The 26,280-nt window shown below is 41.8% G+C and overlaps 1 protein-coding gene across 2 annotated transcripts; it reads right to left on the bottom strand.

Moving 5' to 3' along the window:
• Positions 1-1,835: 1,835 nt before the first annotated feature.
• CCDC80 (coiled-coil domain containing 80) lies at positions 1,836-25,587 on the bottom strand. Of its 2 annotated transcripts, none has more exons than XM_049824521.1 (8): positions 24,942-25,587; positions 22,671-24,580; positions 18,792-18,948; positions 13,668-13,804; positions 12,893-13,041; positions 9,557-9,660; positions 7,864-7,944; positions 1,836-5,126 (listed from the first exon to the last, which is right to left on the bottom strand). In XM_049824521.1, exons 2-8 carry the CDS (start codon positions 24,567-24,569, stop codon positions 4,780-4,782), a joined length of 2,874 nt encoding a protein of 957 aa, XP_049680478.1. In that variant the 5' UTR covers positions 24,570-24,580; positions 24,942-25,587; the 3' UTR covers positions 1,836-4,779. The 2 variants fall into 2 exon arrangements, with proteins under 2 accessions (XP_049680478.1, XP_049680477.1); XM_049824520.1 differs by having other exon boundaries at positions 22,671-24,577; positions 24,942-25,586.
• Positions 25,588-26,280: the final 693 nt, after the last annotated feature.

The following is a 26,280-nucleotide window of genomic DNA, read 5'->3' as shown; positions in this document are numbered from 1 at the left end:
GAGTGAGATGAAAAATAGGTTCCAAATAATTCCGAGAATTTGAAAAGAGGGAGGGGAATAGGGATGCAAATAAGAGATTCTTGGTATGTTCTTAAAGCCTCTTGTCTCAGAACAGTGGAAAAGCTGTTGGTTTATAATTTCCTCCCTTCAAAAATGCATCTTTCATACTTGAAATATACTGGCAGAAGAATTCTTAACAAGATAAGCAATGAGTTCAGTGTCAAAGCCTCATACCACAGTGTATAGTAATCAGTTAGTGATGCATTTCTCTGTGGACTGAAGACAGTCCTGCCTTTGTTCCCCTCTGCCATCCTGTTTCCAGGCTCTGTGTATAACAGCTTACTTATGCACCCTGTATTGATGGCTCATTGCTATATTAATTAACATACCTCCTGTCATTGATCCATCAAGAGGGGCAGCCTGTTTCCATATGTGGCCAATGACTGTCAAGTTATAAACTATGAATCTAAAATTATTATTCACATTTCTTTTTTCTGGGAGTATTAACTTTTTCTAGCATATAATAAGAATAACTGTACAGAGTGAAATTACTGTTGTCAATGAAAGATTTTTTACAGCTAATATCATTGTGCTTGTATAGTAGGCCATTTCAACAAAAGGAATCCTAGTTGTTTGCACCTGTACAGAATGAATAAGAAAGCATGTTTCAATGTAAATTCCAGAAACATGGTCTTCATTGGTTTATGATGTCCTATTTTGGGAAATGAAACTTAAACTCCAAAAAAAAAAAAGCTCAAACTGTTAAAGACTTAGTTGCAATAAGACAGTTTCATTTTTTTTTCATTACATACAGCTTTGCAATATATACCTGTCTGAGTTCATTGTCTTTTTCAATCATAGCTACCAACTTTAGCAGGTATTTCCAAGAAGAGTGAAAGTACTGTTAGCTTTAGATTGCTTTGCATTTACATGAGCAGTAGCTTTTTACATTAATTCCAGAGAACTTTGCCTTGCATTAAGTCAGAACATAGAAATTCAGCCTCATACCTCTAATGACAGGGCATCAGACCAAAGATGAATGTCTTAAAAACCACATGTTTGACCTTCCTGCCTGAAGTATCTGCATTAAGAGAAATGAGATATGGAAATGACTGATCTGCAGATTTTATAAAGTGCACTTAGTTCTTGCTTTCAGCTCTTGTCCTGCTTAATGATTTTTCCCTCTATAAATTTCACTGATGCTATCATGCTTGGCTTATTTGCCAAAGTCTTAGATTGCACAAAGATACCAGGTATATAACTGTTGATCCAACCGTTTACTTGTGCTGTAGAGTTGGTCCTGTCTAACATGTAGAAATCTTTCTGTTGCCTTCAGGTTGGAGGTCTCAGAGAGATTCTGTTGGATTGGCCAGGCAGGTTTCTTTTCATAATGGAGGAGAACTGTATATCCCCTTTGCAGCAACAGGAATGTTAACTGCTGTCTAAAAATGGGTAAGGATTTGCATCAACTTAGCAATAAAAAAGTGTGTAAAGTAACCCGAAAGTATAACCATGCAATTCTGTGCAGCTGTACCTTCCATGGCAATAGTCAAATTTAGTGTGTACATGGGATTTGTTAGAGGAAGTGACTGTAAATGTCAGCTGGAGAGGAGCCCTGGTTAGCAAGGGGAAGCTATTCTATGGAGTTACATGTTTCAAATAGATTATGTGAATCCCACTTGATTAAGTGTTTTCCCCATGTGGTTGTTGACCTACTCCATGTTGGAAAGCTTACTAATTTTCTCCTCAAATGACAACAGGGAAATTTATGAGGAGATTTTTGGAGAGCAACATTAGTTTGGCACACAGTCTTTAATAAATACATCAGGCAGAGAGCTTTTTCTAAGCTGTGATTTAGAACCCAAATTCACAAACATTTGAACTTAATTGCTGCTGAGGATGTTAAGTTCCTCCTTCCAGGTTTGAGGAAATAGTTCACAAAACCTCCCAGGAAGAGAAATGTATTCATGTTTCTCTTGTTTGTAACAAGCCAATTAAAGCAATATTTATTTTGGTTAATTTCAGCTACTTTGTGAATGTAGCAACAGAGCCATCCATGGTGCTTGAAAGACAGCCTGTGGATGAAACCAGCCATCTTGGAGCTGAATCAAATCCCATGTATAAGAAAAAAGTTTTTCTTTATCATGTGGAATCTTCCCACTAAGAGCTGTAGCAATAGGACCTTAATTTCAGTAAGTCTGTCCTCAGAGTGATGCTGCAGGGACGGATCCAGCGCTTTGGATTTGATTTGTGTTTTGAAAAATGAAGTCTTAATTTGGAGTACAGTAGCTCCTGAATGCTTACAGTCTTTAAGATAACTGTATGTTGTTGTTGAAAGGATTTTTTGGCTTGGTGTTCCTTCAGGCTTTGCTTTTAGTTTTCCATAGGGAGAGGTAGGTTGCAAAATCAGGATTTTAATTCGTTGCTAAAAGTTTCTGGTAATTTTGAGCCAGTTTGTAATGAAGGCAGGAATCAGCACCAGAATGTAGAATAATACTGAGTCTTCCTCAAATTCTATGAATATTTGAATGTGTAGTTTTGGTTAAGAGCCCATCCCAACCTCCCTTATAAGCGCACAACTTGTTTGGAGTTGTCTTTTTAATGCAACTCCCACTGAATGCCTGTGCTGGGTTTGGTACTTGCACAACTTAACTTTGAATTCTGGAGAGGGGGGAAAAAAAAGGAAGAAAAAAAAAAAAAAAAAAAAAAGAGGTAATTTGGATCAGGTGTTGCACTCTTTTTTGTAAGTTAACTGTCTCCTCCTGCTCAGCTGACCTTCCTACACTGATGCAATAAGCACTTGTTTTCTAAAACTGAGATATGGGACCTCCCATTTTCTTCTAGAAACCAGTTCTGTGATTCTTTACCATAGCTCCGCTTTGGTGTTTTGAACTTCTGTGTCCACTGCTTTCAGCTGTGGAAGTACTGTTGTTAATGAGAACCTGGAAGCTCTCTGCAGGTAGGAGTCCTCTCAAAATGGTTCTGTCAAATGGTACCATCCTCTCACTTAGCTCCAGTCACCTGAGAGGTAAGTTGGGAGCTGTGCCCTGTGCTGACTAGACCCTGTGATATGGAGGGTAGCCTGCCCAGAGGGTGACCAGGTTTGTAAAGCTAAGGAAAAACTGGCCAGGCCCTGTGACCTCCGCATCTGTCTGCCTTTCTGACATTCAGAAGGGCAAGCAAGGTCTGGCTTTTTCTGACCAAGTTTCTAAAGAAAGCATCTGGCTTTGAGTGAACTTGTTGCTTTACCCAGTTCTGTTTTTGTCGGGGCCAAAAAAAAAAAAAAAGAATCAGGAAAATGCTAAAACTCAAACTGTGGGGCATGCTCTGGCACATAGCTGTAGTTTCTCCCTATTCCTGTGCTGTTGCTGTGATTGTAAAACCTAGTAAGAGTGCCCTCTTGCATGTATCTATACATGATGTGCACCCATGTCATGGATTATAAAAAGAAATGTGACTGGTCGGGCATGCCTTCGACATTGGAAGTAAGCACTGTGCCACTATGAAGGCTTGCATGATACCTTCACTTCAGGACATTCCTGAATCTTTCTGCTGTCTCTTTAATGTTTAGAAACCTAATCCAAATGGTGTTGATAGTGTGGCTATGCATGCAGTTCCTGCCACTGATTTCAGTAGGAGTAAGGTGGTGCAACAGATCCAATGCCCAAAGACACCAATGAAAAGAGAAGAAAACCATGTTGGAAAGTGTGGGAGAAATAGAGCTGGTTTAGTAGCAGACCAAAATATTTCCAAGTAGTTTTATAAACTTTTAGTCTTTTTTTTTTTTTTCATGGGGGAGGGTATGTGAAGAAGAGGTAGAAGGAAATTTGAAATTTAGAGCAATAGTTTAATTAAAAACATTGTTATAGAGAGCTAGTTACAACTCATTTAAAATATATATGAATGAGAATTTTTTTCCTTTTTTTCTGATGAAAATAATGCTTTTCAGTTTTCTGTATTTCAGACAATGCTAACTATGGTTGGTGTTTCCACTTAGCTCTCATTAACTTGGATTTAACTGTCAGGTGGGCAGGACCTATGAGAACAGGGACCCCAATTAAAAGAATAAATGGCCATGCAGCAAGCTTTGTAGTTAAGAACTTTACATTGTATTGTACTGGAACAAATCTTGCCATAGCCATAAATTCTTATTTTCATTGATAAAGTCAGCTAATTACAATGTTAATGCACTGTAAAAGGGATGCTGTTTTTTTAGACAAGGTACTTCAAAAGGGTTTTACTGTTGTTATTGTTATTATTAAAGAGCCTGCCCCATGCTTCTTTCTTAAATTTTCCTTTTCTGGGAAAGTTCTGAAGTGTGATTCTTTGCTTCTCTGCATGAGCACAATGCAATCTCACTTTCCAATAAATATACTTAATTTTTTTCTCCTTAGAAAAAAGTACTAAAAAGAGCATTGCAATATTTCTTGGGCAGTTTGAGTCCTGCCCTACAGTAGTGTCCATGGACTAGGGCTGTGGCGGGGGGTTTGTTTGGTTTTAATACAAACAGCACCTGCTGATCCCCTTTGTTTATAAAGGCTTAAAAATATAAAGGAGTCTTTATTGCTTAAAGCTTCAATACTACTGGTTTGAATTGCTTCACTGTGAAGGCTTCTGCATTTTTGAGAAGGCAAATGACCAAAGTCCTTTAATTGAACAGTGGAAGAACGAGGCATGGATATCTGGATGGCCTGGGAAGACTTTCTGCAACCGGCCACCTATTGCTCGGATAGCTATTAGAAGACAGACATGGGGCAGTTGGAGGCTAAGTTGCTCTTTTCAGTATGGATATCCATGGTGGTAACTTCCGTGGTGACGGTAGTCATCTTGGTAACCTTCCTGGTATCCTTGGTGATAGCTATGGTAACCATACCCACCATACTCATCATCTGGGCACTGCATGCCGAGTGATTGCTGAATTGTCATTTCCTGTCGCCGGAGCTGCATGGAATCAATCAGATCATACACAATTGCCATAGACCACATTGGAGAAGGATACCAGGATTTGACGTTTCCATCTTTCCCAACTAGAAGCATTGAGAAATATTCTGGGCTAATTTGGAAATAATTTCGAATGTCTTTCACCAAATTAGCTGGGATATCTTCTCGGTCTACAGCAGAGCTTCCTAGAAAGTGATAACATAAAAACAGCATTGATATTTTGTTTACACAGTGATGATGGTCTGTAGGTAAGTGAGTTAGCAACTTGAGATAGGATACAGCTCAAGAGTTGGCAATGTAAGATTTTTGTCATTTACAAGTTCAGGTTTTCCTGGTTCCAAAATGAAACTGCTCCACTGTGAACTAAAGATGTATTTTTAACAGTTTTGTTAGGTTTAGTAAATTTGTCTTTACTCTCTAGACTGAAGCTGCTAGTGTGGCACACCTTTTTGTCACCCAACACACATGAACTTCTCTGGCTTCTATGCAGTTTGGGTCACTGGTTCACGTAATGCAGAAGGTGTATGTGAAAAATAGTCACAGTGAAATAAATCGCAAGGACTGAAGTGTGATAGTGTGAAGAATTGCAGGATGAATTTGCTGGGTCATTAATGGCAGTATAGAGTCTCACTCTTGAACTGTCATGATACATGAGATATGGGATGTGGTAGATGTCATGTCCACTTTAAAATACATGTTCTAGAGCAAATCTGATGAACTCCAGGCTTGTAAACATGAAGTCTGTGCTGGGTAAATGAGTAGAAAATATAAGGCAGCTAGGATCAGTGGACACCTATATATATATGTATATACATAAATACATGGCTTGGCAACGGGGCTCTTACAAAGTGGCATCCTGCCTTACAAACTTGTTGAGTTTCTCTGAAGGAGGTCAGCAGGCAGGTGGCTAAGGGTGGTCTGGCTGATACAGGCTATGTGGATTTCCAGAAGGCTACAAAAGGAACTTTTGATAGCTTGGTTGAAAGGCAGAAACAAGGTGGGAGTGAATGATCGGTTCCTAGAGTAGAGGGAGGTCACCAGTGAAGTTCCACAGTTGGTTGTGCTGGGACTGGTGCTGTTCAATGTATTTGTAAAAGACACATATAAGGCATGAGGAAGTGTACTCGGGGTGTGGAGGTACTCAGAGCAGTAAGGGCAGGGGATGACTGTGAAGCATTGCAGAAGACCCTTGTAAAACTGTGTGACTGGTTAATAAAATGATGGAAGAAATTCTGTTCAGATTGAAGTAAAATAATGGACATGTTGAAAATTTTGCTAATTCCACATAAGAAATGGTGAAGTCTGACCATTACCACTTGGCAGTGAGATCTTAGGGCTATGAAAGAGAGTTTCATGAAAGGCTAGTTCAGTGCTCACTAATGGTCAAAAGCCGAAACAGATGTTGTAGAACATGAGGAAAACAATAAAAACCAAAACAGAGTATTATTATGCCATTGTGGTAAGCTATTATTTGTGTGCATCTTGAACACTGCATGAAATTCTAGTTCTCTCACCTCAAAAGAATATGGTAGAACTGGGGAAAAAAGTCAGAAGAGCAGCAAGGTTGATCATAGGCTTGGGATAAACTCTGAGAAATGACCAAGTAGAGACTGCAGTCTGTAAAATAAATGGGTTGGGGGGAGGTCTACAGGACTGTGAATGTCACTGCAGGAATGGATAAGGATTAAATGTTTACCTTTTTCCCCACAAAAGTGATAAGGGCTATCAAACAAAGCCATAGGGACCATGTTCAGGACAAATAAAAGGTACCTTGCAGATCTGTAGAGGTTCTCACAGGAGGACACATGCTAGAAGTTAATGTGATTCAAAGGGAGATTAGGCAAGTAAATTGGAAAGAGATCTGTTGATCTTAACAAATAGGAACTATAACCAAGGTCATGAAGTCCTTTGGTGAAAAGTAAGCAGAGGCTGCAAGAGTGTTCATGGAAGAAGTATGACATCTGCTTCCTCTGTTCTTATTCTTTCTTAGGCATGGACTTAGTGGTTATGTGCGGTAGAAGGACTAGGATGCTTTCATGTACAGAGCAGTAGTAACAGCAATGGGATAAATAAGCTCCTTCCTGTCTTTGTTCCTCCACTGATGGAGGCAGTTGTTGGGATTAGGTGGTAGAGGAACCTGTAGCATTTGAAATGTATCCTGACAGTGAGATCTAAGAACAGCTACTGGAAGTAGCCTGCTGGGATGCAAGTGGAATACTTAAAGGGGGCTTGTAAGAAAGATGGAGAAAGACTTTACCACGGCCCACAGAGACAGGACAAGGGGTAATGATTTTAAACTGGCAGAGGGTAGATTTAGATTAGATATAAAGAAGAGGTTTTTTTAGGATGAGGGCAGTGCAACACAGGAACAGGTTGCACAGAGAAGTTTTGGATGCCCCATCACTGGAAGTGTTCAAGGTGAGATAGGACAGGGCTTTGAGCAACCTGATCAAGTGAAAGATGTCCCTGCTCATGGCAGGGGGATTGGACTAGATGATCTTTAAAAGGTCCTTTCCAGCCCAGACCATTCTATGAAGATGAATGAGGTAGCCATATAAGAGAATTGGCTGAGTCTGTCTATTACTCTTGAGCATGTAAAAGGCACAGACATCCCTATGTCTTTGACAGCAAGGCAGGCAGAGGAGTGTACTTGGAACTGTATGTTTAGGTGGGAGATGAAGATGCAAGATGACTTCCAGATGATATTTGGGCTTTTCTGTGCTGAAGAAGCTATATAATGTTTCGCTTAGGAATACCAAGAAAGCTTTTTGTTTGCTTTTGTGTCATCTTTTTTCTTAAAAGAAACAAAAGAGAAAAACACAGTCATACCCGTCTCTCTAAAGAAATTACAGCAAAGAAACACTCAGCATTATGTAATGCCCTTCATGGGTAGTACTGAAGAAACTGGAAACAGTTACTTACCATTAATGGGATACAACTCTAAGACACCTCCAATATCTTCTCCAAGTCCTAGCAATTTGAGGATAGTTATATGGCGCAGACCTGTGGAGGAAATGAGGGAGGTTTTGGATCAGACCAGATCTTTCTGCTCATTTTTGGTTAGATTTTGGTTTCATCAGCCAGGTCTGTGCATGCTAAATTAGGGGCCAGTCTCAGCCAGCCCTCTAGGAGGAAGAGTTACTGATTTCTATGGAGTCTCTGCCAGTCACACCACCTGTCCCAAAAGTGGTGATAAGCTCGTGTGTCGAGTAAACGTGGTATCAGTTGCATAAAAGCTGTTGCTAGTGTCACAAGGACAACAGCATTTGGTGTGGTTCTGTAGCATAGGGATACAAGGATGATCAGACATGCCAGTAAGTTGCAGAGGCCGTTCCCCAAATTCAGAATGTTTCTGCACTGTTCTGTTCGCTAGTAAAGCTCTTACTTGTCATACAGCAACGAAGTATTTAGAGGCAATATAACCTATCACAGTTAAACTCCAAATGACTGCAGGGAATGGCTTATGACAGGTATACACTTCTTTCATTTGTTCTGGGCAGAGGCTTGGACTGTTGCCTCTGCTTTGAAGAAAGACCTTAGAGGCTGTAGAAACTGTTCATGTAACATGAGTCTGTACAATCTACAAAATATTTGGTGCAACTGTTTTTACAACTTGGAGGTAAGATGCTTGGAAAACCTATCACTTAATTACAACACCCATTGAGGACAAATGCTTTACTGGATCTCTTTCAAGCTGTCCCTAGCAAGGGGTGGGGAGAATTAGCTGGTTTGGTTCCATTCTGTTCTTCAGAAAGCATTTTATAGTGGTCCATGTCACAGTTTTCTTCAGTAGTTATCAAATGAGATGCTGCTGATGCTCTGAATGAAAGCCAGGTGATTATGAATAAACAGTGATACTGTGCAGATCTCCCCTCAGGCATAATTGAAGTGTATTGAAATAGCAGCTTTTGAATGGGACCTGTTTCATTCTGTTGTAGGAGTCAAGTCTAGGCCCTGTATGGTATTTGCATTCCTAGGAACCTAAGTTAAGGAATGAGTTTCTCTGTGCTTCATAATGGAAAGGCAGAAGAGTGTTTCTGGGTCTTGCTCTTAATTGCCTTCTGGAGGAGCACATCTCTCTCCACTGACTATGTGGCTGGATTTTAAGTACCTAGTTAGGGGGCTGGGAGGGTCCTTATTGGATTAAAGTGGCTTCCATTTATATTTTTACAGGTTTTGGCAATGAAGCAGGAAGGAAAAGAAAAAGCCTGATTTCCATGCATCTCCCTGATACCTGGCCCAGTTTGAGCTGGGTATTAGAGGATCTGCCCTTCCCAAAGCATTGTACTTACGTCGTTAATTTGTGCAGGGAGAAAAAGAAAATACTATTGATCTCCTGAAGTACAATTCCGAAGAGAAGCTTTGGAGTGCTAACCTTTTCTGCCTCACACAAATGATTCCAGGGAACATTTTGTTTAGCTGTCTCAGCTGTCAGTGTATGCCATACTACCTGCTTAGCACAATCTTTTCTATTTGGATTTGGAGTAGCTATGGCAAACTTTTAAGTTGTCAGACTCCTCAGACTGTCTAGCTTCAGGCTTGAGCAAAGGAATCCATCACATCACCAGGAAGGATGTGGGTTTGGGGAGCAAGAGTATAATTTCTTTTGACTCACCAAAATTGCAGGCTTGTCCACTGAGAGCAGCAAGCTGCTGGGAATAAGCCCAGTCCTCATCACTGGGAGCAGAGATCACCACCAGCCGCCTTCTCCATCGGAACCTGAAAAAGGAAGAGAGTGTGACAGGGCATGGTCATGACATGTGACTCGAGTCCTCTCAGCATTTTTGTTCTCTGTAGGCTGAGATATGTCATACCTTTCACAACTTCTAAGTAACAGCTGGATGGGAGATCTTCCCAGTTCTATCCATCACTGGGAGAGGATAAAGCCTGTTTGGAATTTTACAACTCCAAAACTCTCAAAGAAACTTCTGTAGTTTCGCTGCTTTGCCAAACAAACACTGCAAAGCTTATGATCTTTGCTCAAAGCCCCCTTCAGTAGTTACAACAATGTTGAGAAGTGTATATTCAAGAGAAAGAAAGATTCCTGTAGAATTTCTCATTAGACTTTTAGCTTTTACGTCATTCACCACTGCTGGAACTGCACAGTTATTTTGCAGTCCAAGGGCTGTCTGAGAATTAGGGTGTTTCTTCATTTCAGACATAACTCATACTTTTGTGTAAATATTCACTGACCTCTTTTTCTTCTATACCACACTCGCTCAAAATACCTTTAACATGGCTTTAAATCTGAGCTTGTTTGTAAGTATGTGGTTATATAGCCACAGGCTCACACAAGGCATGCATGGGGCAATAAAATAAATCTTGGGTATTTAATATGGGATGCCCCGTCTAACCAAACTTTTGCACCAGGAGCACCTTCTGTTGTCCTCTCAAGGAAAGGCGATGCCATAAGGACACTTGAAACCTTTAAAAATTCTAACTATAGGGGGGTTTAATACTCTCCAAACAACCCCTTTTTTGAATAAATGTACTGTTCCACTAAATCTAAATAAATCAGATTTATAGGAATTTGCAAAGCTGCAGGGGTATTTTTATAGCAGGAAATGATCTTTTAAATGGATGCAGATGTTACTCTTATAATAATAGCCTGCCTTTCTGCAGCACCATGTGAAGATCTCAAAACAAAGACTAATGCAATGTGTCAATTCTGTTCCATGTGAGAGAAGCAGAAAATATGGTGGGACTTGCTCAAAGTCACAGAAGAATGCTGGTGTCTTTGTCTTGTTGACTGGCTGATACTGTGTGTATTTTTATAATTAAAAAAGTAAATCCTTGAAAAGCAAAGCTCCCCAATTTTAATCATGCCCAGGAGGAACAGCAAAGAGACATGGGCATATGTATACAGTTATGTCAATAGTAATGAGAAGCATTAAGAATCACACGTGACATTAAGGAAAGGGGGGAAGTTTTGTGTTGTTATTCTGAAAATGGGGAAAAAAAACAATCTGTGTGATATTTTATAAAGGAAAGGCACCTGGCTACCTATAAACTGTGACCGAGAATATAAACATTGGATCATATTTTGTCTAGGGCACAAATCAGGATGGAATTTTATCTGTGAGCTGCTTTAAGATACTCTTAATTCCTTTCTGGTTTTTTTGAGTATTTCCATTGGAGATGCACAGAGTTGAAAAGGATTGACAGCCACTCAGGCTGTTTATCCTTCTGCCCCAGGCAATCCATATACTTGGTGTGTTTGTCTGGGGCTACATCTTACTGAGAAATTAATTCAGTTGGTCCTTCACAGCTGTTAGTTCACCAATACTTATTTCTGACATCAGAAGCCACAGGCCAATACTCCTGTACTGACAAATCTGCCATCCCCTTCTCTGGGTGCATCCTTTCTTCCTCTTCTACATATTTTGCATCCCATTCTTGTTTGTGAGGCCAGAGAGCAGCACAGCTAAGTGTCTTGGTGTTATAGGGGGACTCTACCCCACCTCCCCTCCCCAAACTCAAGGATCTCCTCCTGATAAATGTGGCTTTTAAGCATTACTCAAGCCAGCTCTGGCTCTCATGGTCTCATGCCAGCCAGGCTTCTTAAGAATAGTATTTGCATTATTATAACTGACCTCCCCAATGAGCAACACTGGGGAGGTGATGCCAGGACTCTTGTTCAGCTGGGAAGATAATCTTGGACAAAGCTGGAATGAATCTTGCTGGGAGTCTGACCGGTTAACATGGCTAGTGAAATCCACCCAATATTTAAAGCCCAATGCTTGTTTCACAGACAACAAATGCATTCTGTGCAGTGGCAGTTCTGTTTATAGATGCAATTTTGTGCATTTCTCCTGCTTCTTTTTCTAATGTGTGTTTCTGACTAGGGCTGTTTCCAAGCAAAGACGGTTTGGGGTCTGTCACTTTGCAGCATACAAGCTCTTTCTTGTGTTGGCTAGCTGTTTACAAACTGTGGTTCTCTTGATGGTCTTAAGGATGAATCACTAAGACCTAAACAGGAGGTGGTGAGGTGGGTGGGGTGGATCTTGTTAAAGGTTCTCTTTCTGTTGAAGTGGCCATCGAATTTTAAAATGTTTATGAACAAACAACCTAATCATTTACCTGTTGCTCCTTTCCTCCTCAAGTCATAATCCATCATGCCGTCTCATTTATTTTTATAGCCATCTGGCATTAACGGTGTCTTCCCATGGATTCTAATAGTAGGTGAGGAGGATGCAGTAGTAACAGGTAAAGCCTAGAGTGATGGGGTACCCTAATTTCATGTAAGTTATCCTGTAACAGAGAGTGCTATAGCTGCAGAGCTCTCCTGTGGATCTGAATTCCCACAGTCCAAACATGTTTATGGCCTGAAATTCAGGTCTTGCAGGTAGAGCAGTAACACAGCATATAAAGATTGCATGAACAAAACTGTCTTTCTGCAGAAGGTTTCTCAAACATTTTGCAAGAGACATCTGCAAGACCTTTAGCAATATGCATGACTAATACTGGCAAAGACCAACTGTTATCTCAAGCAGGATAAGACGGAAGTTACAGAGAATTAATTACTGACTCAAGCTACATGGAAGGGATTAAAATGAGATTAATGAGATTGTGATGGTTGATGATTGAAGGACATAAACGCTATGCTTCATACATTCAAAACACTGAGCTGTGTTCACTAATCTGTGAATTAGTCCTTATTTGCTCTTCTAATGCAAATCAGCATTATTATCTTCGTGTCATGATGGGGGAACTGAGGTACAGAAAGTAAGTGTCCAAAGAATGTGCAGTGAGTCTGGAAACAGAACATGCATCCTGACTTCCAGTGCTCTATAGAAGACTGCATTCAGCTATGGCTACTTCTCTGTATTTGCTTAACACTGTATATACTGAGAAATGTATACTAAAAAATCACAGAAATAGTTGGATGGGTATTTTTCCAATAAGACAATAATTATTAGAACTAGCAGCAGATAAGAACAGAAGGTAATACCTGGATAGGAAACTCTCGAGGGATTGCTTCTTATCTTCTTTGCAGACAATGCCCTCTTTTTTCTGTCTTTCCATGTCTTTAATTCGTGACTGGAAGGTGTCGATCAAATCAAACACAGACTTCATTGCTATGGGTACTTCATAGTATTGCTGTTAAGAAAAAAAGAACAGATGGGTAAAAGGATGCACATATTAGCAGTCTTTCTGCATGTATCACAGCACTGTAGGATATATAGAGATTCAAGTATTCCTATTTACACACAGGTAACAGGGCCTGAAACAGATTAGAAACCATGGAAAATTAATTTACTGTTTTTGCAGTCAGACGGCTCTTTGGAAGTGGTATATTTTCAGTATTTGCCCAATGTGATAAGGCCAGGCCATTGCAGGCAACAAATTGTCATTATATTCTTTTGTAAGGCCATTCGGTTAGAGCATTGTCCTTGTGCAATGTGCTGTCATCCCATTGAGCAGCCAAACTATGTGTTTTATAATGCCAGCTACTACATTAAAACCCCTGCCAGTGGGGGGTCCTGTTCCTATGGAATCAGCTCACCATCCCAGCAGAAACCCACAATTCCTGAAATCCCCTAACTACAGAAAATGAAGATAACTACCTAATTCCTGAAAATTTCTCTGTCCTTTTTATTGTCCTCCAGCAATGACCAAGTCCTGCATCAGTCTCTTATGTGCCTCACATGCAAGCCTGTAGTGTAATTTCCTAAACTTTTTCTATTTTTTCAATGCCTTTTCTTTCAAAGAGTCGAAACCCTCACCTTGACCTTCATGTCAGTGTCCGTCAGCACCATGAAGAAGTCATTGTAGGTCATCCCATACTCTTTCCTCAACTCACTGATGAGCTGCTGGTCCACAAGATCTTCATCCTCTATCACTTTCATGGGCTTTTCATTATCTTAATGTGAGACAAAGGAGAAATAAAAATAGTCATGGATGGAATCACACAGCACTCTGCCTTTAATTTCACCTTGAAAGAAAGGGGGAAATCCATTTGCCAGAATCCCTCTTCCTGCCCCATGGGCAAGTTATTAAAAAAATATCAGTATGGCACTATGGCTTTTAACTGTCCAGTTTTCAGTCCCCTTATTTTTTGAAAATCAGTCTATCCTAGGGCACATGCACTTCAGTATTCAACATTTCTACTTTTGAAAAATCTTGGTTGGCTGCTCTTTCCTGGAAAGATCTTTCGGATTTTTTCAATATGCTTATACATGTATATGCATGTACTAATCATTTCCCCAGCTCCTGAAATGCAGCTACTTCTGGAATAGAAAATAGAAACTGTTCAACAATTTAGGACAGGAGCTGGAAAGCACCATATCCAAATGAAACAGCATAGAGAATTTGGATCTGTAAAATATAGCTAGAACAGCTTGAGGTTGGCCAGGACACTAGAGTTAACCTTGCCAGTCTTAAAAAATTACATGGGAGGTTTAGTGACAACAAGAAACCAGAAACTGTTTAATGTGTCTTGAATACTGCAGGCCTAGCTCTTCAGCTCACTCTACATACCCTGCTGTGGCACTCCTCCATCTGCTTGCTGATGTTCATTTCTCATTCTAGCACCCTGACAGGAAAAAACTTAACTTTTGAGAATGATTTGTACCTACTTACTGCTTTACCCTAAGAAAACATTCAGAAATGCTTGAGGAGAAAAAGAACTCTGAAGACAGATAGTTGAAGCATGTACAAGACAAGCCTGTGGAGATAGAGGTTTCTTACTTCCCCTGGAACCAGGGTGTATAAGGGCCAAGTCCTCCATGTCATCAGCTCAGCCTCAGCTGTAGCATCCAGCACAGTGCTATACAACTGCGACAGTGCTGGAACACTGTCCTCCGTCTGCAACTGTGGGCCTGGAAAGCTAAAGACAAGCTAAATCACACACAAAGTGAAATGTCACCTGAGCACCAAAGACCTCTCAGCAAATGTTACTTGCTTATGCCCTGTGACACCACTATGAATATAAATATTCATATCCTCTCGTAGAAATCCCAGCCACAGCTTAAGTGACGTGCCTGAAGTCAAAAAGAGATGCGACAGCCGATCAAGAGCTAGAATCCAGAGGTACAACTTTCCAGTCCCCTGCTCCAACATTATTCACCAGCAAGTACAGATGAGATGAATTGATCTGGGTTGAGTACACAGCAACAGAAAAGATTTCATTCATTATACAAGAGGGCATTTTAAATAATTTTCTAAACTTCCATAGCCTTTAAGGAGCATACTGATCAAATTTTGCAGTAGGTCCAATCTGTGTAATAGACTGAACATAACTTCTGAATTAAAACCTTGGGAAAATGTCTGAATCAGAACTTGACCTTTAGGTTTCACACCTCAGACCTGCTTCTTACAGAACAAAAACCCCAACAAACCAGCAAATGTTAAAATATGGTTATACTAATCAAGCTATTGATATAATTTATGGTTTTACATGGTTACATGTACCTCCGTTGAAAGTTTTATAAAGAATTGTAGGCAATGTTATAAATTCCCCATTGGATGAGTTGCTGGATGTGCTAATTGGTTATTCACTTCGTAAAACATATGTAAATCATGCATGAATGCTTCATAAGTGAGATTTACATTTTACTAATGGCAAGTATGACCATTAAAACATAGACCAAAAATTCATACTTCTGCCTGCAAACAGTTCCCTACAAAAGCAAAGACTATCTCATGGGGCTATATAGAGGTAGAGTAATGCAAAAGATGTTAGTGTGAAATGTGATGAAAAACAGCTATATGGTGCAGTACCTTAGACCAGCTGACCCATAGCACTCTTCTGCTTTAAAGACTCTAGATATCAACATGAAGATAGCGCTTTAGAGTTTCATTGTTAGGAGATTTTCTTTCAAAACTTACAATGTAAAGAAGAAAATTAAATTACAAGAGTAATACAGAAAAATGTTTCACGGGGGGGGAAATAATACCACAAAGGCTGGCCTGCCTTTCAAACTTGGAAGTAATTTCTAGGGAGAAAAAAAAAGAAGTTAATCTTATTGCCTCTTTCCAATTCACTACTTGTCCCTGACCTCCACCTCATAAAGTACATCTGGGATCAGCATGAACAACAACAGGAGTTGAGACTGTCTGCTGCTACCTGCAAAGTCCTCGTTCTCTTTGCTCTTTCTAGAAAGGTCACTGAAAGAGTATGGTAATTTTTATCCATACATCTTGAGCACCTAGACAGCTTGGGAGATGAGTTACTCTTTAGAAATAACTCAAATGAGGTTGCAAAGATGTTCAGCAGTTTGTTGTAGCAGTAAAGTGGCCTAATAGATTAGGTATTGGCTTTGTTTGTAAAGTGGGTAGCCTGGGACTGGTGTTTAGTTGACTAAAGCCCTGTTCCCATGAGTTGGGGAGAAGAGACCACATGGCAAACTCAGGGTGCTGAGAAGACCTCTGCAGTGACACTCAGCTTTTGTGTCATTCCAGTGGGAAACCAGGAAATGCTCTTTGGTTTCAGTATGACCTGATCTTGGCCAAACAGTGTTAATGAGCTCTTTTTCATTCACTACTTCTAAATGTGTTTGAAATTTCAAGTGAAAAGACTTTTCTGTGGACTTCTCTGTTGTTGTCATTTGTATTTCAGTCCTGAGATGCAGCACTACCAGTAGACCCCATCATGCTGGGTGCTAAGGCTTCTCACTACAGCATAAACACTGTGAACAAAATGTTTCTTAGGAGCTTTTGCTGCCTCTGATGCTCACAGAAAGCCATGAAGAGGCCATGCAAGCAGGAAGGGTAGAGGAGAAGGGGAGGTAGAATAGAAAGATGTTTGTATTAATTAAACTTTTTTAAAAGCTCAGGATTTGGTGTTTCGGGCAAAAGATGTAAGGTGAACTTCATGTAAGGTTTAACTTACACCCTTCTAAGACTATGGCTTTTCTTCAACAGCTTAATTCCTCCTGTGAGAAGTCAGCTGTTATATTCACTTGTGTGGTTTGGGGAAAGCTTGAGTGTAGATTAAGTTTGGAACGGGCTGAAAGAGTATGGTCTATGTCAGAGTAAATGTGTGTTTATTAGCCAGACCGGAGCTAAATATAATCCTAAACAGTCCACTGACAAGCAGATGGGTCTAGGTACACAAAAAGTGACCTTGACTAACCTTGGCTTGATATGGAAAATTCTGTACTACTCCAGATTTGTTACAGAGGTGCACAAATGGACAGTCTGGCAGGATTTGTGACTTACAGTCATTCAGGGACACAAGGCACCTGGTCCCCTGCTAGGTGCTCTCTCTCTGAGAGCAGTAAAGGCACGGCTGGAAACCAGACATAAATCTGTGATCTTGTGGCCTGTTGTATGCCAGACCTGAAATACCCTCAAGCTGGTGTGGTCCTGAGCTTTCTGTTCCATCACACATCTCTTTCCAAGGTCTGGTAAAACCAGATGAACTTTCAGAGGAAAGATGTGGTGGACTTACAAGCAAAACTAGCAGCTTTTATACTATTTCTTCGCCTTCATCCAGCGAAGCATTCACAGTGGTGTTAACCTTTAGACACAAACAGCAATGAGATTGTTTACATGATTCAGGAGACACCTAAGCTTAAGTGCTTTGCTGGACTGTGACGTGAAGTCTTTGTCCAAACCCTACTGTTATGAAAGGAAAGGTTCTCACTGGCTTTGGTGGGTGCTTCCCCAGGACCTGAACACTGACACCAGTTGTTTCAAAGCTGCCTGAGAGGGATGGATGACCAGTGTCACCTGTCTATGTGGGAACTCTGTATGTAAAGAAGGTGGTACTAAATATGGCTGAATGAGCTACTTTGCAAGTCCTACGTAGTCTGATTTATAGTGCCTCCAAAACCTCTGGCTTCAATGAGATGAACCTCTTTACAATAGCCAGCAATAAGCAGTCACACTGGTGGGTATCTTGCTTTATGGGTAAAGAGAGGTGATAGGACTTCAAATGGTAAACCTTTTAATATCAGGTATGCTGGTACAAATTTGTAAGGTTGTCCATACCTAAAGGCTATGGTTGAAATCTTCTAAATTAATTTCTGTTTACTCGTACAGAGGGGAAAATGTGCCTGGACCTCCCACCTCCCTCTCCTCCACTTCCTGTGGAGGAGAATATTCACTTTGTGAACATATCAAAATCAGCTCTTAAGACCAGGAAAGCTGATCCTGGGAAGGAAAGGAACTCACAGCAAGGAGTCTTACTAGCACACTTCTCTGTGTTCTGGGTTTAGCCAGTGCATGCCCCCGAAAAATGAAGCTTTTTCCATGCCCTTGTGAGGAGTGCAAAGGTGTGAGAAAATGTTACATGGCAGAGTGGGGAGATAATGATGCTGAACTTCAAAACAGGATTAACTTGGGCCAAGTTTTGAATATAATCTCAAACAGTTCCCTTCAGCATTTCCCACCTCCAATCTCCTCTTCTTCATGACAACAGCCAGCTGCTTTAAGCAGTGTTTAAATCATGCTAGCCAGTATCTAGCCACCCATGGCTGATGTCTTGCAAAAACCAAGGTGGGGAGGGCAGGGGGGCATTGTATTAGGATAGCCGTCCAGTTAGACAGTTGAGGTTGGTATTCAAGATATTGGTAGAGCTGAGACTAATTTCCTCTTTCTGTCCCATGCCCTCATCATATTTTTCTGCCTTTTCACTGTTTTACTGGCTTTAAGAATTGCTACAAAGAAAGCTGAAGGTGCTCAAGTTACAGCACTGGAAGCCTAAACATGGAAAATACCAGAGACACTTATGTAAATACAAAAGAGGGGTAGTTAGCATGGAAGGAGGAGGAGTGGGTTCTAAAGTGCAAGTGGACCACAACAAATGATCTTGCTTAGATCTTGACCCAAGGTGGGGAGATTTCTCCCTTTGCTGTCTGTATTGTGACCATGAGATGGAAAGAAATTATTAAAAAAAAAAGAACCTAGCTGGAAGTGGTCAATTTTCATGCTGCTGTTGTTCATGGTGCCAAAAATTGTAATGACTGAGATCTTCCTCGTTGCCATCTTGCAGAAGCTCTCCAGATATTCATCTCGCTGCTGTACATACATGGTGTTGTCCGCCTTGGGGGTTGTGATCAGCTGGTTGGTGGCAGAGACAAAAGAGCTTGTTTAGTATAAGGAATGAAGCAGATGAGTATTTTACTGAAGGAGAACTAGTCACTGTGTGCAAACTGGGCTTCCTTTTCCATAGAGCTATTGACAGCTCTGTAGCCTTTTTTTATTTATTTGTGTTTGGAGTGTAGCTTTAGGCCCAGGCCTGACCCAAAGGTGTTCAGCCAGCCACAGGAAAACCTTAGGAAGCACAGCCAGCTGGTGGCACCAGCTCTTCCGCTGCCTCTCCACAGTGCTGGTAGAAGAAATAGCACTGGATTTTACAGAAAACCATGTACTCTCTTATTATCCCTTGCCCTGCCAGTCCTTCCAGGTCTCCCTCACGGCCCTCAGTGGTGCCATGAATCTAGGATTTCTTCTGCTCACTAACAGTGGGAGCACTGGGAACATGGCAGAGCAGCTGCTCTGGCCTCATCTCATGGTCCAGGCAGGGCTCCCAGTGGCTGTTCTAACTGTCAAGGGGTGACTTTGTTCTAAGCCACTTTGATGTCTTACAGGACTTATATTTGCTGAGAAGGCACGGCTATGGGGGAAGAGCAGGAGGAGGAATAATTGCAACAACAAAAGTGTAAAAATCTCTACAGTTAATAGTATTTATTTCAAAGCCTCCTAACAATTGCAAAGTTTTAACTTTTAAAAGTTTACAGCACACAATTTAGATCCTTTGTCAGTGACTGAGATGCAAATATTCCAGGGAAGGTGTGTGTATAACAGCATGCAGTGGTCCTGTGCAGCAGTTTCCAGCAGAAGGTGGAGAGGAATGCCGCAGCTCTAGTGATGTAATCATTCTAACTAGTAGCAGTGAACTGCAGTCAAGCACCTGCCATCGATCCCCCAAACACAAAGGGAGTTAGAATCAGGATCCAAATTTTATGGTTTAAGGTCATAAATAATCACCAGAATCCTTCAATAGCAAACTTATGCTTTAGTCTGTAACAGGTGCAATCATCTTCTAGCTGTCTTCTTAAGTTTGTAGGGCCTGGAGGCTAATTTTTATGATTTACTCCTTATAAATCCAGTTCATCAATGTACTGAAATGTAAGAGGCATTTCTGGGCTTATAAGATCTCTCATTTATGCAAAGGCCCCCTGGCATGACTACAGCATTGGGACATGAAGGTGAATGAGAGTCTGACACAAAGAGGATTTGATTTCTGGGCCATAACATGTAATACATTGCTTTTAAATGGCATAGAAATGCTTCAAATGAAAAAAGGATCATGAAAAGGATTTGAGGACCAAGATCAAAACCAGACCATTGGTTTGTGTTGTCCTCTTAGTTTTGGAGGCTGTAAGCAGGAATGCACAGTCAAGTCTGAATTTGATCTACTTTATCAAACCTTGTAGAACAAAGCGGGGAGCATTTAAGAGGCAAAGCAAACTTTGTATCAAAGCTTTGTGCCAGGACTGTTTTAACTCAGGTAGTATATACGCTGTATCTATCTGTATTGGCATGCACCTGTGTGCATGTGCATGTCTATATATGTGCATGTGGGTATAAATGGAGTGTTATATATGGACTGTCGGTCAGCATTTCATCACCACAGAGAAATGAACAAAAAACCCAAAGTCACAAAGCCAAGATTTCTCAACATCAGTAAGGCTGCAGTAAAAGCCCCACTATAGAGCGGTGGGGCTGCAGGACTCAAAACCCATACATTTTTTTCAGTTTCTGCAGCTGGGTCCTATATTTGTCATTAATTGAGCTTAACCCAGGATAGCCTTCAAAATTCTGGATGTTTGAAATTCACACTGCAATCTGCAATCTGCAATCCTTAGTGAGGTGTAGGACTTAAAAACTCATGTCCCTCTCAAAAAACTTTTGGGAGAGGACTGAAACAACATCCTTGGGAGACAGTCTGTTGAAGTGGCTGAAAGATAAAAGTATAGCAAAGCAATGGAGAATAACTGAGGTAGAGCCACTTCTGCAGCAGTGTGGGGTAATTCTTTAGAGAGGGAGTTTGAAGACTCATGAATGACAGAGTTCATCTAGCTGGAAGGACTGATCCTAAGGGAACTGAACAGTTTCATAGGAAGGGATGCAAACAGGCACATGCATAGATTCAAAGAAGCTTGAGAAGTTCTTTGTTTTCCACATGTGCCATGCGTGGCCAAGAGATAGTAGAGTTCAGTCACTGCTTTTGCTGATGACCAAATCAAACCTATTCTCCAAGAAACTTCAGAGCAAGCAGGCTGAGGATGATATTAGATGCTGGAAAAGTGAAGTGCAGCGTGGCATAATCATTTGTCTTCAGTGAGTTTTGGCCTGACAGCCTGAGATTGTGCAACTCTTTTCTTGGAGAGCCAGCTGAGATGTGGCCTAGTATCAGAAGGTCCAAATTTCAGATTGTCCTTTAAGTTGCCAGGACTGTGTTGGTGTAATGAATTAACAGCCTGACATTTGTAAGCTCTGCTTTTGGCTCTTTTTTCAAATTTGTTTTTATTTGTCCTGATGCTACACATATTCTTGGAAGCCACAGTGTTGAGATATATGACCAAATTTCAGAGATTCCAAACTTGTATGCAGTTTCTCTCTCTGAGCTTTTGATTTGGCTAAGTATTAGTTAACAAGTAACTAATAGGCATTATTTGCAAAATTCAGTCAAGTTCAAATTTTTCAAATATATGGCTTTTCTCCATTTCCAACATGTTGGGGAATGCAAGTCTACTACCTCTGCACAGCCCCTACAGCTGGAAGAATGGGGAGGGGGAGAAGAAAGCTGCCTTCTGCTCAGGTCTGTGAATCATCAGCAGAATGATTAATTAAATTCCAATGGTTGAAATTTTAGCTTGGCATCTTAGCTATTTGTATTGGAATATGGGGCATGAAAGTCAAAGCTATCTTTGTGATGCTGACTATTGGACAATAACTGTGAAACAGGCCAGCTTGCAGTGGAATAATTGCAAGAAACCAGCTCCCACAATAATATTTTTAAAGAACTGTTTTTCCAAGTGTACCTTTCAGGGTATGTGCCATCTGCCAGAAAAAACATTTGTACTACAGCTAAAACTGTTTCCTGTCCCAGGTGAAGTGTTTTTTTAGATAAGTAGTTGGAAAAACATACAACACTATTAAACCCTGGGACAAGTTAACTCCAGACCGTGCTGAGTTTCTCAGACTTGAAAACTTACCATAGTGTTACAGTTTAATAGAAACAGCAGGAGAAAAAAAACCAAACAAAACAAAATAAAGTTTGCACGGGATCTCTGAAGATATCTAGGAGATCTGAATGGCAGAAAGAATAGCAAATGTAACAATCCTACTTTAGGGCATCTGATCATATGCCTTTGTGCATATCTTCAGTCAGACATGCGCTAGTACTGCCAAGCCACCTGGCTTGCTTCCAGTTTTAGGACACTAGCACCAATATAAAACAGGTGTGCCAGCTGGCAGGACATGCTGAGCATCGAAATGTGGTAACATTGGCAAGTACCCCAAAGCGATGAATGGATGTAATCCACACTGGGACGTCATTTTATCAATATATCTATACAGATCCTAACACCTACATATCCACTGGAAAGCAAATAATCTGATGATCTTTTGGGTCTAGAAATTTTACCTCTTAAACAAAAGCACCAAAAAAGAACAATGCAAAACTACCATAAACTTCCTGTTGCGCATATTCCCACTAAGAGGGAGATAGGACTTCATTTAGGTAATAAGATTCAAATGAACGAGTTACTTACAATGAGCCGCCTTTTGCCTTCAAAATATTCCAGGAGGTCAGTCACTGATTTCCTGGGAGGCTGTAGGAAAGGCTTCTTGTTGGACTTGGGGAAATCCTCATTCTCAGTCCTGCTCCCCTTCTTGTTCTTCTTGCTACGGTCTTTGTCCTGCTTGTTCTTTTTCTCAGCTTTGTCCTTCTTGGACTGCTTCTCACTCTTCTGTAGCTTGTCAGGTCTGTCCTTCTTCTTCTTCTTCTCAGGTTTATCCATTCGCTCATGCTTCTTTGATTCTTTTCCTTTCTTTGGGGGAATATTTCCTGCTGCAAACTCCTCCTCTAAATGGGAACTAGCAGGCTTGCTCGGGTCATATTTATCTTCATATTCATTGTTCAGTATCTTTTCTTGGGCCTTCTTTTTCGGTGGTTTAGTCTTAGTTGGTTTGTGTTGCCCTGGTGTGACATTCAGGTCCCTGTGGTTATAGTCCTTTCTGTCTGTTCGGTTATCTTTAAATCTACCCACATTTGCCTTTGTATAGTGCACTGAGGGAGCTGTTGGGACTTCTGTGAAACTGTCATAGCGGGCAGCTTTGCTTGGTTTCCGTGTGGCCACTGAGTGTTTCTCTGGGTGGCCGCGCTGCCGGTCCCTGCGGTTTGCCTTCCACACAGGAGAGTAGAAATCCTCAGAGACTGTGACTCGTGGCGTGGTGGCATCGGGGGCTACTGGCAGCCTGTGGTACTCTGTGGTGGAATGTGACTTTGTGGTCCAGGTCCTCTGCGTGGTGGGGAGGGGTGTAGTTGTTGTCGTAGACCGGCTTGCTGTTGTCGCTGCACGGGTGGTGGCGCGGGTAGTTGTGGTGGTGGTGGGAGGGAGGGTAGTGGTCCTTACTGTAGGCAGAGGAGTAGCCACTGTGGTTGTCATCGGTTTCCTCACTGTTTTGGTCCTTGGTGGCTGATTATTGCTCTTCCTTGGCTCCTCCTTCCTTGCTGACACCTGGACATGTCCACCGCCGGGGGTAGGCTGGGTGCTGCCCCCATTGTTGCCTTCCTCAACCACTTGTCCCTCCACCCCAGCTGCTTTGCAAGTCTGGATGAAGCCCTTCTGCCTCATCTTCTCAATTTTTCTGATGGGGCTCTGATCAATGACTTCGTACATGGCCTCTAGCCTGACTGGATAAGGGTACCTTTCCTCCACCTGCAGAGTTTTCTTCAACAGCACCATGCCAAATTTCCCCTTCTCCAGTTTCAGAAAGCTCATGAGCTTAGGGATGAGGGCAGGATCTAATGGCTGCTCCAGGATTTTTCCTTCATTGGTTATCCTTCTGACTTTTCCCCCTTCTTCCCCTTCTTCATGGAACAACACAATCTGCTGGATGTGCCTCTCAGCCAGTTCACAGTAAACATCGTTTTTCAGCAGGCTCATCATGAGCCGGTAGTAACCCTCAGAGGCATGGGGGGCAGAAATGACCCACACCCGATTTTTCCCAGCAAAGCTGGCCAGGACATTGGGGGAACTTGACCCTGAAGGGAAACGTACCACTCGTGTCTGTGAGGCGGAGGATATCCCTTCGTCCTTAATCATCTCGGACTTGGAGTATTTGGCTGCAGCTGTGAGTCTCTGTACCCGTCTCGTTCTGGTCCCCATGCCCCTGGCCTGGGAACGTGCTTCCCCTTGCAGGAGATTGGCAGGTGCCTTTGGAGGTGCTGAAGAATGCCTCCTGGTGCCGGGGTGTTGGGGATTTGGGCTTGAATTCCTCAGGGATGCTCCAGACCTTCTCAGGAGGCTGCTTGGAGCCCTGTAAGCCAGGGGCACTTTCCTAACTCCATGGCCCCCTCTTTCCGCTAGCCTCCCTGTCTTCTCGGAGCCACACACTAGCCATGCTGCCCACAGCAGGGCTAAGCTGAGAGCTGGCCTCCAGTTCATTGTGCAATCTGCTTGAGGGGAGGAGGAGAAAAAGAAAAAGTTAGATGTTAACAGTATGATGGTATCTTGCACAAGTGATACAAAAAATCAAAGCACAGGCTGGCTAGTTTTTGTGATTTGAAAGTGTTGATTACACCTCAGTCCTGCCCTGGTGGCTTTGTACAGTTTACAGTTATTTTTTGAAAAGCACAAAATGAATCATTTTATGCAAAAATGAGATCATCTGTTTGTAACATGACTCTCTCTATCCAAAAGGACACTGTGATCTGCATCCTTCTCTGTCTCTCACGCTCACATACACACAGGCAAACATGCACAGAGAAATGGTCTGGTATGTAGAGCAGAAAGCCAAAAATTTGACTTGAGACTTACACTCTCAGGGAAGTTCCCCTTCCAGAGACGAGGTTTCACGTCTTTTTCCTTTAAAAGGAGACCAATGCCATACAGCTTTGCTGCTGCCCAGTGATTTATCTTTACGCAGCCCAATAGGTCCCAGAGCCTGTCCGTCTTCCTGTGTGTCTTTTAACTTTCTTTCTTCTTCACCTTCTTGACAAGTGGGATGAGGTTAGCGGAAATTTCCTTTGGGATCTCTGCTTCTCCATTTACCTGCAGGTCTGGCTTTTTGCTGTACTGGTTACCCACACAGGCAGGGATTTCATTTAAGAAAAGGGAACTCCAGGCTGCTCCGAGTCTCTCTCTTTTAAACTTCCCAAGCCTCCTTCCCACTCCTTGCTTCCTCAGTCCCGTTTAGTTCCTTTGTTTCCAGAGAGGAAAGCACCAGCATTAATATATTTTCCAGGCTGAAGAAAAACACAGGAATGTGATGCTGGAAAAAAAAGACACTTCCCTTTCCCCTTTCTCGACACTTTGACAAAAGCAGATTGTAAAAGACTCGTCTTTTCTTCTCTTTCCCTTCTTGGCTGGCCACGCTCCCAGAAATGTCAGGGTAACCCCAGCCCTGCTCCGAACCAGCCTCAGACAACGGTGGCCACTGGAAATGGGGGAAACTTCACTCAGGATTTAACAGCTCAGCAGAACCCGCCTCCTCCCCACTCCGACACAGGGAGGGAGGAGGAGGAGGAAGGCTCTGGGGGCTGAAATACTGCACAGCATCACAGAGCATTTCAGAGGGTGACTCCAGCCTTAACTCTTTCCTTCACGCGTCCCAGCTCCCTGGCGCTCGCCAAGCTCGGCTTTCTCTTTCCTGCCATTGAACGGACACCGTCTGGATAAAAAATAGTGCCTGTGAGAAGTGCGTTTCCCCATCGGTGTCAATAACAGCGCTCGTGTTTAAGAGTTACTGGGTTTTTAACCCCATTATTTCTGCCTCCTGTTCCCCTCTTCCTTGTTTGTTTGCTTTCTGGGAGTTCTCCAGTGAAATCCAATTTCCCTTCACTTTTCAACTGATTTCTCTTTTAGGTCCTCCTGTATGTCAGTATAGTCTTTTCTGCAAACATCATATGGGCATGGCTGTTTGTTAATTTGTAGTTTTTAAAGAGATCAGAATGTTTACTTTATTATTGTACTAAAATCAGAGTTGTATATATTTCCCATGAATGTGCACTAGCAGTGCAAAAAGCCAAAAGGTGCAAAAATACCTACAGAGACATGGGTAAAAACAGGGACACGTCCTTTGCTCTCCCTTCATAGTGTAAATGACACCATTCTATTGAGCTGATGTAAACTGGCACAGCTATGCTGCCAGCACCTG

Source organism: Accipiter gentilis, chromosome 21, assembly GCF_929443795.1.
Source record: "Accipiter gentilis chromosome 21, bAccGen1.1, whole genome shotgun sequence".
In the NCBI taxonomy this organism is placed as follows: domain Eukaryota; kingdom Metazoa; phylum Chordata; class Aves; order Accipitriformes; family Accipitridae; genus Astur; species Astur gentilis.
The sequence above is the reverse complement of the archived record's forward strand: the minus strand, read 5'-3'. Positions and strand labels throughout refer to the sequence as shown.

Excerpts from the sequence above, each read along its gene's own strand:
- CCDC80 (XM_049824521.1), bottom strand. The coding sequence starts at position 24,569 with ATGAACTGGAGGCCAGCTCTCAGCTTAGCCCTGCTGTGGGCAGCATGG. Across the intron at positions 18,949-22,670 it reads AAGGCAAAAGGCGGCTCATT|CTGATCACAACCCCCAAGGC; the intron begins GTAAGTAACTCG and ends GCCACCAACCAG. Across the intron at positions 5,127-7,863 it reads AGAGTTGTATCCCATTAATG|GAAGCTCTGCTGTAGACCGA; the intron begins GTAAGTAACTGT and ends ATCACTTTCTAG.